This window comes from Neofelis nebulosa, chromosome 1 (assembly GCF_028018385.1).
Source record: "Neofelis nebulosa isolate mNeoNeb1 chromosome 1, mNeoNeb1.pri, whole genome shotgun sequence".
NCBI classification, from domain to species: Eukaryota; Metazoa; Chordata; class Mammalia; order Carnivora; family Felidae; genus Neofelis; species Neofelis nebulosa.
In genome coordinates this window covers 71,441,434-71,459,592 of record NC_080782.1, presented here as the reverse complement: position 1 = coordinate 71,459,592, position 18,159 = coordinate 71,441,434, and the positions used below count along the sequence as shown (strand labels likewise).

General features: G+C 32.8%; 1 protein-coding gene across 4 annotated transcripts in view; it reads right to left on the bottom strand.

Moving 5' to 3' along the window:
* Window positions 1-18,159, bottom strand: part of FBXL17 (F-box and leucine rich repeat protein 17) — a 507,842-nt gene that overhangs the window by 444,509 nt on the left and 45,174 nt on the right. For 3 of the 4 annotated variants that reach the window (XM_058725415.1, XM_058725393.1, XM_058725386.1), the window contains exon 4: window positions 17,724-17,855. The exons of the other annotated variant lie outside the window; for it this stretch is intronic. In XM_058725415.1, the coding sequence (XP_058581398.1) occupies window positions 17,724-17,855 (132 nt within the window). The remainder of the gene's footprint in view (window positions 1-17,723; window positions 17,856-18,159) is intronic. 4 annotated transcript variants of the gene reach the window in all.

Genomic DNA, 18,159 nt, shown 5'->3' with positions numbered 1-18,159 from the left:
AACAAAAAAACACTTTTCTGCAAATTAGTAGCTCTGAAATCATAGGAAGTCTTAAAAAACAACCTAAATATATAATGTAGCTTTCTCTACACAACCCGCCCCCCCCACCACCAAAAGCTGTTTTTAGATCAATTGTATATCTAGCAATCAAAGAAATTTAGCTCAATCATTTTATCCTTAGGAAAATGGCAATGGTTGTATTTATTATATTACTAATGACACATTAAACTAAGTAAAACATAAAGGTCATTTGGTAAGCTTAAAATCCACTTACTTCCATACCAAACTGGTAATTATTTAGCTATTCCTGATCAACTATTTCTATCACCAAAAAGAGGAACTTTTTTTTTTTAATGTTTATTCATTTTTGAGAGAGAAAGAGACACAGAGCATGAGCAGGGAGGGGCAGAGAGAGAGAGACAGAGAGAGAGAGAGAGAGAGAGAGAGAGAGAGAGAGAGACACACAGAATCTGAAGCAGGCTCCAGGCTCTGAGCTGTCAACAGAGAGCCCGACGCAGGACTCCAACTCACAAGCCGTGAAACGATGACCCGAGCCGAAGTTGGAGGCTTACCCACAACTGAGCCACTCAGGAGCCCCCAAAGAGGAATTTTTCTAAACTGTACACCAAGTCATAGAAATTGCTACAATTGTTATAAACCAAAACTGAGAAAGAAAAGGCTTCATCCTCTATATTTATAATTTATAAATGGAAGATTCAAATTGCAAGGGATCAACATACAGATACTGTACAGTCAAAAGATCTAAAATGAAAATACAGCAGAGACTATCTCACAAATTAGATTTACTTTTAGTATCAAGTTTAAGTTCAGAAATATTTCCTTATATTAATTGACTAAATTACATTACTTTTAAATAATACATTGAAATATCTGAGAAAGTACTGTTTTTACCAGTTCAACGGCCCCTTTAGAAATGTACTTTAAAAAAAAAAGTAGGGGCACCCTGGTGGCTCAGTTATTAAGCATCCAACTTTGGCTCAGGTCATGATGTCCCGGTACGAGAGTTCGAGTCCCACATCAGGCTCTGTGCTGCCAGCTCAGAGCCTGGAGTCTGCTTCAGATTGTGTGTCTCCCTCTCTCTCTGACCCTCCCCCATTCACACTGTCTCTATCTCAAAAATAAATAAATATTTTTAAAAATGATAAATTAAAATTTAAATTTAAAGAAACAAGTAAAAACTGAACTACTTATTGTTTAGGCACATATACATATGTAACAAAATGGGAAAAATTATTAACATAAAATTCAGGATAGTGGTTACTTCTGGTTACCTCTGAAGGGGAGTCAGAGATGAGAGAAAGGAGGAATACATGGGTGGTTGAAAGTTACTGGTAATATGCTATTCTTAGAGGAATAAGCTCTTGAGTAAATGTTAAATAATTTTTAGATAAATTGGCTTTTATAAGGAAATAAGAGCATGCATGGACTAATGATAGCATGCTATAAAACCAAAATTATGACTAGCAAAATTTTATACTGAAGTCCATTTTGAAAAAACAACTGGAATTTCCTTATAGAAATTTACCTTTTACAAGTGTTTCTTCCTAACAGTATTAAAATATTGGCAAACTCAAATCCATTTTGCAAATATTCAGACTGAAGGGCAGACTGGAGAAATGTTCTCAAAGAACCAAGACCCAAGCCAAAATTATTCTCCTCCTTTAATCAGAGTAATATTACCATATTGGTTTCAATTTGCAGTTCTTCAGAGGCTGTTCAGGGCAAACATGTTAGAAGTTATAATGCTATATACCTGAAATTTATATAATAAAAGAAAGTAAAAAAAAAAAAAATGAGTCTAATTGTATTTAGATGTGTGATGTATCTGTATTAACATTTTTTAAATTTCATAAAGCTTCAGAAATATAGAATCTTAATTTACAACACATTTTACTTCAAAGAAAATAAATCAAATAAAAAAATTAAAATGCATCTTATTCAATGTCAACATAAAAACTCCTAGGTCAAACTACCTTAAGAAAACCCTAAACAAACATATTTATGATTATTTATGAGCAAAGTTTGTTTAAAAGCCAAATCAGAAATATCAGTAGTTAGCAGTATGCTCAAACACATTATTCTGAAATTTCTCAAGCATAAAATATATTTATTATTAACAGTAATCTAGAAGCCAAATACTAATTTAATATGAAGGTAATACAACATAATGTATATCATGTTTTATATTTCTTTATAGATCTAAATGTACAAAAGAGGAAGATTTAGGTTACCTAAGAGTATCAAAAACAAACAAATGTAAGAGTTCATGCAAAGATGTAGAGCCAGACAAGTTATTAGATTAAAAATCACTTTTAAAAGGCAGAGGCACTAAGACTCTTTATTCTTACTGGAAAATCAACAATTTCTAATACATTCTTACTGCTAGAATTTGAGGACAAAATGACTTTTAATTGCCAAAAGTTGAGACAGTAAAGAACTAGTAGGGGTTAAATCTTGGCTATTAATATAAAGGAAAACACCATAAATGAAATTTTTAGAAATAGGTCTCAATTGTCAATCTATCACCACAGCAAGCTAATGAAAGATAAAAATAGCATCCTTCTTCTAGACTTTAGTCATATGCATTAAACATGAAAGGGCATGGAAAAAGAACCATACATAGAAAACCCCAACAAGATTCTCTTTAAATTTTCTTTTAATTGACTTGATTAGAAAGCGTTATCTGAAGAGAAAATATAATAATAAGCACTTAAGGAGAAAGAATTAATTCAAACTCATTTGAAATGACTTAGATAAATTCCAAAATTATACAATGAAGGGACCTACTATGTGACAAGCTTAGCACTATCCACTTTGTATTCACTATCATAATCATACAAATGCTCTGCGTAAAGTTGTAATTCGATACTGAAAAGAAGAATTTGATAACTTCTAAAGCCTATTCTATACTGTACTGAAACTTGCTTGTTTATTAGTACTTACCTCTAAATATATAGTGTTAACAAAGTTAGTATGGGTAAGCTTTAATATTTAGAAGAGAATGACTTCTCTAACTTCTAGACAATTAAAGTAAAAAATTTAAACACCCAAATTGCCCAAGAACTGGGAAGTAAAAATCTTCTGTACTCCAGTTAAGCTTCCATTCCGACTTCTAATTCACTGTACATCAAAGAAAATCAACTTTCCCTGACACATAAGGACTATTCCCTTCAGTGATCAGGCAGGTGTTGAGGCCAGAAAGAGAGCCTATTTTCCACAGCCCTTTACCTTGTTTGATCACTGGTTACTTTTGATCTGACACTGCCCTCTCTCTAGTAATGACTTCCCCCTCATAGACCCTACCTCACATCTGTCAGAAAGAATAAAGGGCATCAAACTGAGACCTGACAACGCCTATGGGCCATGCGATGGGCTGCCAACTGAATGTTCCCCAGCTCCCACAATTTCCAATTCAGTTTCTTTTGTTCTGGTAGGTACAGGGTTAGGGTACCAATGACAGCAGAAAGGATTATGCAGCAACTGTGAAACCAAGCCTTCTTGAATGTGTATCTTTTATCTTTGCTTCTTCATCTTCTTAAATGCTGCAAACTTCATGGGTTACTATGAAATACATATTCAACAAGTGCAATAGAAAGTTTGTTTAAATCCTTTTCCAGGAGAAAATAAAGGACACAATGTATTGTAATTCAATTATAAAGCTTTAAGGAAAAAGTTTCAAGCCCATGGTGTGAGATTAGTAAAGGCCAGCTGTCAAAGAGCATGTTAATAGTAAATGAAACCACAGAAGTTTTACGGGAACCACTAACTTAGTGGGTATTGCCATACACCACCGAAAAAAGGAAAGGTCTTCTAAAACAATGCACATATCACAAAAGGTGATGATTTCAATTGTTAAATTACAGATTTTCAGACTAATTTGATGTGAGAATAAGCTTCTCTAGTCTTGTTTAAATAATGTGCTGAGTTTATGTAACCTCTCTTTTAAAAAAGGCATTAATTAATAACCTAAATGCTAGAAATAAGAAAAATCTGGTCAAATATCACTTTGGAATATTATTAATAATTTTTAAACTCTCATTAAAATATTGCATGAGTTCTTGAATATTTATCAATAAATCACCCTCTCCACACAGATGCACATTGATGGACAACTCATTATCAGGCATGCACTAAAGGAATTTGTAGGAAGTAGGTTTGGGAGCCTTCTAAGGTCACTTTCAAGGTTAAGTCATTACCATTTTTGTTTAAGAAACAGGACTTTTCTTACTTTAATAAGTAGGGTCAGAAGAAGGAAGTGCATTATCAATAAGACATGCAAACAAATCTAATGTACCTTTAATATATATAATGTATTAAGACAAATGAATAATTAACCTTAGACATGTACAAATATAGAATCTCAAGAATGGGAGGTAAGCACTGAGGTGATTACAAGTTGGCTGTAATAACTGAAAGAAGTTACTTTCCACAACAGGTAAAGTAAGGTATGCTTTAATAGAAAGAAAAGGGAAAAGCACAAACATCTGAAGAATTAACCTGTGACACTAGGGAAATGCAGACAGTAGAATGAAAATGATTCACCACTATGGAAAAGACTATATGGAAATACCTCCTAGTCTTACACTGATCCACAGTCAGCACAAATACTTTATCTTTAAAAAAAAACAAAACTGTTCTTTTTTTTTTTTTTTTTTTTTAATTTTTTTTTTTTAACGTTTATTTATTTTTGAGACAGAGAGAGACAGAGTATGAACGGGGGAAGGGCAGAGAGAGAGGGACACAGAATCGGAAACAGGCTCCAGGCTCTGAGCCATCAGCCCAGAGCCCGACGCGGGGCTCGAACTCACAGACTGCGAGATCATGACCTGAGCCGAAGTCGGACGCTTAACCGACCGAGCCACCCAGGCGCCCCAAAAAACAAAACTGTTCTTGACTGTAATAAAAATAATAATATAAAGTACATTAAAAAATGTAACTGGTTTATATAGACTTTAATATATGAAAAAGATGAAATATATATGTGTATATATACACACATATAGATATAGATATAGATATAGATATAGATATAGATATAGATATAGATATAGATAGATATGAAAAAAAGAGGATTCCTATATGCTTGGACTTACTTTACAGACAAAAGCCATCTAGGTGTACTAGAAAGAAATATCACTTCCAGAATGAAAAAACACAATCCAAGGTTAAAATACAGTTGGTTGAACAAATACTTGCCCATTTTTTTCCTTAAGTCTTCCAAATGGCACTTACTCCTCCAAGAAAAGAAACAAATTGCATTGATTATTCTAGTCAGATGCCTATTTACGCTTCTTTCTGAGTATTCTTTCCCCAATTTTTGATTCTACAAAACCATTAGAACATTTTAAAGAACAAAAAGATAATAATATAAATGGAATCAATTTATGAAATTAAGAACTATGACTTTGACAGAAAGTATTTTTAAAAGAATACATGTCAGTGTCATTTCTGCACAGTATATTACCCTCAAAGCATGCAGTATCAGTGTTATAACTAAACTTAACACCAGATTTATTTGGTGCATTTAGCTAGTATCAAGCAACCAAGATATGCATCAAATATTACACTTTATCTATCTCTAATTGTAGCAACAAAATCAAACTCATCTAAACAAACTCATCCACAGAAACAACTTGGTAACTTTCATCTCCTGAACATCCAAGTGATTAAAGTTTGACAAAAGAAAAAAAAAACATAATTCTCAGCAGTCTTGGAGAGATTTTTGTTAGAGTTGTCAGAAAGCAGGAAAAAATGCATTGGTGGAAGCACTAAAGTCAAATATTCTCAACAAGATGTAAATCAAGAAATGCCATTTACAATAAAAAGATTTTAAAGACACAAGTTCAACGTTCACTTTTAAGAAATCATTTCCTAAAAACTACTTAATTCTTGAAGAGGGTAGACTTCTCTGGGGTTTCACTTCCTCAAGCTGTCACTGCCATTCTTCTGGTATAAACACTAATGAAGAATCAGTTGACACTGCTGCAGAATAAAGCTTATTTCACCAATTCAGTTGTTAATAAAAATTTATGTACCACAAGCTAGGCTATGTGTACATACCAAAGTATAAATAATCATCTTTAAAGTTACTGACATGTGTTTCATTGAAAATGTTAATTTTTAATAGCTTTCCTTCCTGTCACAAAAGTAATTTTTCCAGAACTAAATCAAAAAGACTTGAGTATAAAATGTTTCATCTTCATTAACAGTCATTTTCAAAAACTTTACAATTTTTACATAGAAGATCTTTAATTTTAAAGAACTTCTAATATCTATTTAAATAGCCAAAACATTGACAGATGTAGTCTGATACTTAACTACATGTTTTAAAATTTAAAAGACATTATCATCCCCATTTACAAAGAGCTTACATGACTAAACTGAAACCTTGAAACCTACAACAAGGTATCAATGGATTAATAAAAAATTATAAAGTACAGGAAAAGCTGATAGTATATGGGAAAGCAATAAATGTGGAATTCCTAAAGAAAATTTGACAAAAAATATTTAGCTGAGCTTGAAGGTATTGAACAAATATTAGAAGCAAGATGACAGCAGAAAAAGAAGGGTAAATGAACAAGTTGAGAATATAATGAGAATAGAGACTAGTAACTAGAGAAACCTGTGAAGAAAGCCATTACAGATTTTCTGAAATGATAAATAGTATTTTATCAAGAGGATTCCTGGGTTGTGGATGTGAAAAACAAAAGGTCAATCTACGGAAATGTCTTAGGTCATGACTGAATTCAGTGGTATACCTTTCACGCTGTTTTCCATTAAGCTCTTCATTCATAAGCCTAAAACAACTTTAATTTATGGAATGTATATTAGATTATGTAATAGAAATGCCTACAATTATATATAATGAGAAAAATATTTATTAATATATCAGCAGTAGAGGGGTATGTACATGTGTGTACAAAACTATGTCCTGTAACAACTTAAAACATATGACATATCAAGCTATTCAAATTACATGCCAATATTTAAAGTTAACATCAACTTAGTGAAAAGTCACAGAAATACATTTTGACTCCCCATTCAGAGAATCTACAAATCAAAACTTAACCTAATTCTATCATGTTCTCTGATGAGTCAAAATGAAGGGCTAGCATAACATCATGCAAATAATTTTACAATCTGTAGGTATTCAGATAGGCATTTAAAGAACGCTGAATATAAATAAATGCCTTCCTCTTTATTTTTACAAAGACATATTCAAAAAGAAAAAAATAAAAGATTTACTCATCACCCAAATGTAGTTCAACTAGAAGGACTCTGATTTATAACTATTTTTCTTTGAATTACATATTCTTAATGTATCCATGTATATATCATCTTAGAGTGAATGATAAACACCTAGATTTTATGCTTAAATCAGAAACAGTCAGTCCCATAAAAACCTGGCAACAGACACTATAAATTTTCTACCCCAAGAACTCTTCTGAAGTAATCCACTTCTATTATAATTTAGAAACCAAAAATAGTGAAGTACAGTAACTACTAAAGAAAAATACCATGTTGATCTTTTCTGCAACCTAAATTTGATACGGCTACATAAATAAGATGCAATAAGAGAGTTTAAAAAGTGAGTAAATTATCAAAATAGTACAGACTTCATCTGGCTTTTCAAGTTCTCAACTACTAAAAACCAGAAGACACAGTCCAAGGCAAAGAATTTACTCCAACACTCTCAGGACAATCCATCCTTCCACCCAGGAGGCAACTCCATGTTTAGACTTTTATCAAAAACTTCAAGAAAGACAACAAAGGAAGACAATCTACGCAATATGAATAAGCAAAGTATGTAACAGAAATAGGAACAGTACTCACCACACAAGTTGCCTAGACAGAAGCACAATCTGTACACCTTTTGCCTGAAGAAGAATCACTGGTGAAAGCCCAAGTAGCATAACACTTTCATGGCAACTTATCTTTTTGATAACAGCTGTAAGAAAATGCTAGGAAAGATGCATCCTGTCACCTGGTAGCCAGACTCAACTAATGATATTCAGAAGGGCAAACCTAAAAAACCAAAACAAAAACACTAATTCTTTTCCCCTTAAGCTTAACGACTAAAATAATAAATGGGATTAAGTCTTGGATATCCTAAGACCTAGCACCTCATTACTGTGGAAAAAGAAACACATAAGGCAAAACTTCTCCCTAGATCCAAGTAATACATCTTACTTGGTGACTGACAGTCTAGAAAGGTAGCTGAAGAATATGTGCTCATAAGTGACAGAATTAATGTACTCCCAGCATCCCAATGCCATCCAACACTATAAAATTTCTATTTGCTAAGTCTGATGACTAGGCTCTTTATCTCAATCCAATATCTCCTGTTACCAACACTTGAGCACAAAGCCCTAGACAGCACTTTCACACTTATAGCTGAGAGATAATTTGATTTGCTCCAAATCTTTCTGATTTTTTAAAATATGCAGTGCCAAAAGAAAAGTAAACAAAAATTACATCTTTAAAGAAAACGCAAGATCTAAAGTATAAAATATATAAGTGAAATAACATCAGCAAAAGAACCGCAATACTAGAAATAACCTACCAACTATAAATTTTAAACCAAAACAAGTTGGATATTTTTAGCAATCTAGAATAAAACCCAAAAAAATTTTTTTAAGAATATATAAATACCACTTGGAGTCTCCTATTTTTAACCATAATAAATTCTGCCTTGTCAACACTGGGTATCTGTATTGGAGTTCTTAATAATAGGCTAGCTTCCTCCTGAGATGCTTTTTGCATTTGAGCATCTCCTATCATCACTCGTAAGTCCCAAGTTTGTGAACTAATTTTAATACTACTAAACTAATACAATTAGGCAAGTAAATATGCTGGGTAAAAAAAATTACTAAATTCCAAAGAAAAATTATTTAGTTATTATCCAAGTCACTGCCTGCCTGTGTCACACTGGTACACAGGAGAAGAAAACACACACACACACACACACACACACACACACACACATACACACACTTTATGGTTTTTTATACCTTTCAAATGACATAATACAGTTCATTTATGTTCTTACCAAAATACCTGATAAAGATACCCAAAGAAGTACACTTATGATGGCACTGGGTAATGTACCGAATTGTTGAATCACTATATCATACACCTGAAAACCAATATAACATTGTATGCCAACTACAGTGGAATTAAAACAAAACTTAATAGAAATTTCTTTAATTTTTAGAAAGAGAAAAAAATAATTTTTAATTTTTTTTTTTAACATTTATTTATTTTTGAGACAGAGAGAGACAGAGCATGAACGGGGGAGGGTCAGAGAGAGGGAGACACAGAATCTGAAAGAGGCTCCAGGCTCTGAGCCGTCATCACAGAGCCCGACGCGGGGCTCGAACCCACAGACAGTGAGATCGTGACCTGAGCCGAAGTCGGACGCTTAGCCAACTGAGCCACCCAGGTGCCCCAAAAATAATTTTTAAAAAAAGCATAAAAAAGGATATCCACACGAGAAAGATACCAACAGATTAAAAAGACACAGGATAAGCTTTAGCAAAGAATACATAATGAGTTCATTGTATTCTTCAGATTGAAAAATATACCAAATAATCTTTTAACTTCGGTTTTCAAGTTATTTGGATGCCAAATAACTTTTGCTTTTAATTAAAATTGGTCCTTCAAATACCATTGAGAAAATAAAACCAATTTTATTAACAATAAGGATATACAAGTCCATATAATTCTGACAAGAATACAAATCATATTCTAGTTGTTGCTCAAAATTGCATTTTGTTAAAAATCCACCATCCTAGAAAATACCTCTTGAGTACTTAGTGACAATGGCTGGATAAATCTGAGACACAAAGAATGGCATCATTAATACCGTAACTAAATCAAAGAAATTTACTTATTTGAAAAGTCAGAGGAGGCTGGGTGGCTCATTTGGTTAAGAATCTGACTGTTGGTTTTGGCTAGGGTCATGATCCCACAGTTCATGAGATCGAATTCCATGTCAGGCTCTGTGCTGACAGTGTGGACCCTGCTTGGGATTCTCTCTCCCTCTCTCTCTCTCTCTCTCTCTCTCAAAATAAATAAACATGAAAAAAGATTTTAAAAAGTCAGAAAACTACTGACTCTGAATCTGTAAGCTATTTTTCAAGCTTTTATTTACATACGTAAATCTATCTTCTTTTTAAAGTACATCACCAAAATACTTGAAAAAATACATTTTAAAGTTTATTTATTTTTGAGAGAGAGCATGAGCAGGGGAAGGGCAGAGAGAGACTCCCAAGTAGGCTCATGGGGCTCAAATCCACAAACCGCAAGATAACGACCTGAGCCAAAATCAAGAGTCAGACACTTAACTGAAAGTGAAGTTTCAGTTAACTTCAGTTAACTTAACTGACTGAGCCACCCAGGCACCCCTGGAAAAATACATTTTAAAAGCATGTTCAATTCAGTAGGAACCCATTTGTCACTAAGCCAACACTTATTGAATGTCTATTACGTGCACAATGAGGGGTGATGGATAAAAGAATAAGTAGATACTCCCTGCCCTCAAAAGAGTTCATAATCCATCAGCAAGATAAACCTGCAAAGCATGATTTTAATTACTCCTGAAGAGCAATTTGGCATGATCTAGTAAAAATTGGAAAATCTACATTTCTTTTTTTTTTTTTTTTAATTTTTTTTTCAACGTTTTTTATTTATTTTTTGGGACAGAGAGAGACAGAGCATGAACGGGGGAGGGGCAGAGAGAGAGGGAGACACAGAATCGGAAACAGGCTCCAGGCTCCGAGCCATCAGCCCAGAGCCTGACGCGGGGCTCGAACTCACGGACCGCGAGATCGTGACCTGGCTGAAGTCGGACGCTTAACCGACTGCGCCACCCAGGCGCCCCTAGAAAATCTACATTTCTTAGCGCCCTATAATTACATTTCTAGGTATAGACCCTCGAGAAATTCTTATACATAAGTGCAGGAGACTTACATAAGGATTTTATTGCAACAATACCTGTAACAGAAAAACACTGGAAGCAATGCAAGAGTCCTTCAGTAAGGAATGGATAAACAGGATATACATATCTATATAGAACACTAAGAGTTACAAAGAATGAATTACATATTATCACTAGATCTCAAAAACAACTTAAAAAAGTAAAAATGCCACACTATATAAAATGTATGTTAGCTAACTTGACAATACATTATATTTTAAAAAACTAAAAAATAAGTAAGTTTAAAAGTAAAAATGCAAATTGTTGGCTGATAATTTGTAAGAACAGATATTTAACAATACAATATCAGATATAAACTATATGTGACTACAAACTAAACAATACTATGTCATTCATGGTACCAATTATGTCTATTAAAGTTTTTTTTTTTTTTTAAAGCATTTTAGGTCATCATAGTAGTTGTCTCTAGGAGACAGTGGGAATGACATGGGGTACAAGACAACAAAGGCTCAAAGTTTATTTCTTTTATTAACTCAAAAAAGAAGCAAATTGAACAAAATGTTTAACAACTGTCAATGTCTAGATGATGGGCATATAGATGTTATTACTTTTTATTATTCTATATTTTTCAATTTCTCAAAATAAAAAAATAATACAAGACCTCAAAACCTGATCGCATTTCACATTTGCTGAAACCCCATGCTATAGTCCCCATTACCTAGAGACATACAAATTCCTTTAGCATGATGCTCAAAAGTCTCATCCTGATCCCTATCCTCCTTTACAAACCCAAATATCAACACTTCACCCACCACCCTGCCTGTAAAACTAATCTTACTTTAACACCCACCACATATTAAACATTACACATATTTTCCCAGTGCCTTGTATTTGTTAGTGCTGTCTCTCACAAATGCAAATACCCCAACAAAAATGTTTACCTGCATCATAATATCACAGCACTATATATCATTCAAGACTCAGTTCAACTGTCACCTCTACTTATAGTACAATTTACAAACTACTTTTGTCATTGGTATTTCCACAGCACTTATAACTAGACAGGAATCTCCTCCCTTTAGCAATAAAACTTAATTTCTCAACACTTCTCACAGAGCCTGGCACACGCTAGTCAAATATTAAATGAACCGAATGAACATCTGAAACAATATTAAGGAACAGAGTAGAAGGTAATCAGTTCATTGACTTATTCAAATTTCCATTAAATCTACTGGACAAAAATAAAATGGTATTTAGCTTCTGAATCCAAATTTCACAAAAAACTAAAATAAAATACTATGCTTTTGCAAAGTAAAAAAATTTTGCATAAATAGTACAATTCTATTAAAGTTAACTATGATCATATTCATACAGGATTAAGATGAAAATTAAATGCAATCTTGAAACGCCTTTCTTCTTTGATACGTTTACTAATTTTCTAGAAAAGATTTCAATATGTCTCCATTGGTACTTCCCCTGAAATCAGTTATCATCCTAGCAAAAAGATCTTCTGCTCATGATAATAAATAATTTCTTTCTTTGATGTCTCAAAGTACCTGTCAGCAAGTGTTTTAAAGGGGGAAAATGTCTTTTAGAAATTACTGTATGGTTAAAAGGCAAATAGATTATTAGCTCCATCTGTGATGTATCCATGAAAGGGCTTGAGGACAAAGGTTTGGGATTCTAACAGATCTGGGTTAGAATCTTAACTGTGACACCTGTTTGTCGTTACTTAACCTCTCTAGGTCCCAATTTCCTCATCTGTAAAATAGAATAAAAATAAACTACCTCATATGATGGTTTTGAGGACTACTTATGTAAAACTGCACACTGCCTGGCACATTATAAATACAAAAAGAAAAACCTAACTATCAAATATTTTTAAATATCAACAAGTGACAGCAAAATCCTGAAATGTAGCATTCAATAGTAAGATAAAGCCCAGTATCTTTAGGTCACCTATTTTAGAGTGCCACATTCATGCACCGTGTCTACTGGAAAGTAAGTACCACTCTGGATGTAAGTAAACGCTCATCCATTAAGAGGGGAAAGGACAATGAAGGCAAGTATCTACTGTAAGAGACCTGGAAGTTTAAATGAGTATTTTGAAAAGGGAATCCCTCACAAATATAAATTATTTAAGTCTGGGATTACAAGTAAACTTGTTTCACAAGGAGTATTTCAGAAATAAGATATAAGAAATGTAGTGGGGTGTTGGGGGTAAAAGGGGAACCAAATCCCTTAATATATTAACTCTAAGTTGAAAAGCAAAGAGTCAGGAAATGCAAGCCTTAATATAAATGCTGAATTAGCTACTGCTATTTAAATTCTGACGAAAATGTTTACCTCACATACTCCAGTTGATGATAACATGGTTACCAGTGTATTCACTTAGCTGCTGCAACAACCTCAAATCACAGCAAGCAGCAACCAGGAATTAAACTGTGAGTAGGTGTGAAATCAGAATATAGTAGATGATAGCCTTAATTCAAATTGGTAGATTCCAGAAAGTAAACTCTGGAAGGAAGAGGAAGTAAAGTAAACTTTACAGAAGACTTCCTATTTTGGGGACCATAAAACACATTTGCTACTTTACCTCTTAATCTCATTTAATCTCTTTAATACTCATAAGAACACATCTGAGGTAGCATTATATCCTTTCTGCAAACAAAGAAATGAAAGTACAAAAATTAAGGTAACTAATCCAAGTCACATGACTAAGAAACCTTAGGATCAAGGTATGAACTGAGTTTAGTTCAACTCAAATAGGGCATTTGCCTCAATCACCCCTTGAAATGCTTCCAGGCTACAAGAAGGAGGTCTGAAGAGGTGAATTTAGATCCTACTTCATACATGTAAGCCTCCAAAAAATTATAAAATGAAAAAATAAAAACATCATTAAAAAATTATGGTAGCAGTCAAAGAACTCTATGCCATATAATTATAAAACTAATAAAATAACAATTCACCAGGAGATTGAAAAAAAAATAAAAGTTCACAATTAACTCTCAGGACATCAAGTTTTAACCAGGAAACATTTATCACTTCCCTAAAACTTTCTAAAATCTATTCATAATACATTACTACTTTCTTGGTAATTGAGACACCCTATACTAGATCACAACCCAACTCTATAGAATAGAAGGTGTTAAAAAATAGACCAAATAAACACAACACATATACATCTAAATAAAATATACTGACCCTAGGACTTCACATAGAAGCTCTTTTCTAAATAAATTATAAAATCTTAGTACTTTAAAGCATCAGGTTGGATGACAATTGACAGATAATCCATCTGATCTTGTCACAACTAAGTAAGAAGCTGCCCAAAGAGCTTCTCTGTCCAAAGAGTAAAGAAGAGGAATCTGGAGCAACAAGAGTAAAGAAGCAGAAAGAATACATTTAAAGAGGTGTCTAGATCATCAATAACTGTACATTTAAGTAAGTATGGATTAAAAAATAACTTTGTAGCCAGTACTGCACAGAAGAGATACAAAAGCTATCACTAAGAAGGGAGATAGTTGTATACAATATGCTAGAACCTCACTATAGTTGCATTCCTCAAATCTATTTCTAAAATCTATACCACAGTTTTATAGCAAATACAAAACATGTCATATAGGAGCATGGCAACTGTATCACTCAAAAAGAAGTAAAACAGAAATCTACTCTCTTTTGAGTAAAATTTTACATGGAAGTCCTCAATTCTTTGCCTCACCATAACTCACTGAGTCTTAAAATGTAAAGTCATTGTCCTCACTTTCCACCGGAATAAAACTCACTCCGATAAACACAGGAATCCTTCCCTAAAGTTTATCTTACTTAAATCAGTCCCACAAATACGAATGTTCAAATATCTTTCTATTTTGTGTAAAATAGCAAGTTCATCTTTTAACTTCTAAATATAACTAATATTTCAAATTATTTTAAGAAATTTTCCCATTAAAACCACCTAAAGAACAAAAATTGAAAACAAACCATAATACCTGCAGAAACTATGTATAAGCATTCTACCTTTATAGTTATATCAAGGACACAAAAGCGATGTCACTGAAATATACAAAGACAATGCTGCCATCTAAAGGCCAAGATACAATATGAAAAAAAATGTATACTCAAATACTGCCAATATATAAAAACAATTTGATATTTTAAAGTCAGCAAAGTTTACACTTTTAAAGAAACTCTATGCTATGACTATTTTTAGACTATAAACAAAATTCTAATACTCTTTTGAGAAGATTCAATTTAATAAGAGAATTAGCAAAACAATTTCATTAATGATTGGTATCTGCACAGGTCAAATTCTGTTGGCATCCTTTCAGACACAGCATTCTCCTAAATATCTCTATTAGTTGTTAACTTACAAAATCTGTCTTATTTAGTGATGTTTAGTGATATTTCCTACCTGTAATTACATATGGAGTATAAATATTTTTATAAATATATACTGCATAAAAATATAAAAGTATATAAATATAATTTGCCTTTAGCCAGACTGCTATTATTTCTACTCACCCCATTTAAAGTATTTCTTGTTAAAAGACTAATAATAACAGTTCTCAGAGTGAAAACACCTGAACTACTTAAAATTATAGCTTTGCAAGGATTCAAATATTTCTCATTGTTCCACAAATTCTAAAACAACAAGGTGTAGCTCCTATGGGAGGATAGATAATAATTCAACTGTCCAGTATGAAGAGCTCAAATGATTCTAAGATTCCTTTTCTAGAACTTTAAATTGAAGGGACTTTATTGAACCGAACTTTAAGATTTAGAAAAATTACTTCAAATTTCCAATGAAATCAAATGTTTACTGAATAACATGACATACAAAATTGATTTCCTTATCATTTAAGTATATCATCTTTTTAATGAACCACAATAATAAGGAAAAACAAATGTGAATGTAAGTAGAAACTTCAGAACATACACAATTAGTTCCTCTGGGGAACCACGGACTAAAAATGTTAATGTGTTAAGAAAAATGTTTCTCTGTGTTTACTCAACAAGGAAGCAAATATTAATCACCCAACAAATATTCCCAGTATGTGAAGAATATAAAAATCTCAAGCTGGGTTTACCATCCTTTCATTTCTCTTGAATGTAAAGTGGAAACCAACAGACAACAAATACAGACAGGATTTCATAAAAGTTACTAGTTTTAGTGTCGCTTATGGGTCAGCGTTTGTACTAGACAACGTAAGGACATTATGCCATTTAATCCTCAGAGCTACAACCTGCAAGAAAACAGGTATTAGTAACCCTGTCTGCAGAAGAGGTTCATAGAGCAATTTCCCTAGAATCACAAGTGATTGTACACCAGGTTTAAAAAATTCACCCTCTGACCCAGAAAACCTTATTCATTCTATAAGATCATACTGCTTTAAGAGAGATTATTAAACCTGTAATAAATGTAAAGAGAAATGTGGAGGATTTTTACTATATAATTTCACAGGAAAATATAATTCTATGTGGTGATAAAAGCATTTCCTTTTAACTTATAGTGTTTTGATTTTTCTAACTGGAATCTTGTTTTAAAGTACATTATCTCATTTGAAGTGCTGATGGTTCTAGAGACCTTTTAAAACTTACATTAATTTATGAGACACATTTATCAAATATTGTAAACTGATCCCAAGAAGCAACAAAAAGATTCCTTTATTTGGGGAATACAATTAAGAGCAGGTCTCCTTTGAAAATATGCAACATATTCAGTACCACCTTGCCTACATTTTAAAGTACACGATTTCTCAACCTTGAGAAATCTACTAGTACCTCCCTAATGATAACCTGTTCTGTTAACTTTTACTAAGCACCCATCAAATCAAAATTTTAAAGGTTTGGAGTATTATTCAACCACTAAAAAAACTGAAGCTCTGATATATGCTACGACATGAATGAACCTTGAAAACATTATGCTATGTCCAAGAAGCCAAATACAATATACCACATACTGTGTGATTCCATTTGTATAAAATGCCTAGAACAGGCAAATCCACAGAGACATAAAGTAGATTGCCAGGTGCCAGGGGCTGGAGGAAGGGGGAAATGAGTGACAACTAATTAGCAGACTTTCTTTGGGGGTAATGAAACTGTTCTAGAATTAGTGATGATGACTACACAACTTTGTGAATATACTAAAAACCATTAAGTCGCAATACTTTCAAAGAGTAAATTTTATGGCAGGTGAATTACATCTCAATAAAAGAAAATAAACAGCTGTAAATATATATATAAGTATGAATGAGTTACACATGTATATCATTAAAATATAAAATCTATATAACTAAAAAGATTATCTGCCTCAGCTTACTGAATCTCATTTTTCACCACACTAAGTGAAAAGCTTTAGTTCACACGTACACATCTTTCTGAACCATAAAAAAAAAAAACAAAAACCTAACTACCTAGAATTATTACAATCCCTAGGAAATCAAAAGGAACAAACACCACAGACTTATGTTTAGCAACTAAATTTTATTTTTTCCAATTTACCTGAGTTAATTAATTGCCAGAATTTAGACAAAAACCTATTAGCACATGCTAATGAGGAATTTTTAACACACAAGTACCACATGCAAGTACCTACAGAGTTATAGGATCAATTTATAAAACCATTGTTTTGAGAGGATTCTTGTTTTTAAGTAGTATTTGCCTGTAAGCCATCAAAAGAAGCAGATAAAATTTTATTATGTTATAAAGAAATCAAAGGTTAGAAACAAAATTTTTAAAAATGAAGATTATAACAAGTACTTACTAATTTGTTTTCCTGCATGTATATTCTTTGTAATTTCAGACAGCCCTTAGCTATGACGATCATGCCTTCATCTGAGATCTTGTAACATTGGCCGAAATGAATATCTTTGAGTTCTCTGCACTTTGAGCCCAGCTGTAAACAAAGAGATTTAGCTGAATGCTCAGAAAATAACAAAGATAACATATTTCTAGTGGAATATCCATATAATTTTTTAAATAGCCATACCAAAGTTAAATTAACTGCTTATAAACTACTTTTAAAATAAAGTAGAATGTAGGCGATCTATAACTTAAGATAGTATTGTGTAAGCCTTTTCATCTGCTAATTACTTCCCTGCTTCAACTACCTCATACTATATGCCCACCTAAGGCGTCCAGATTTCTTAACACCTCAAAATCACATCTGTATTTCTCTTGAGTCAATTATATTGTTACAC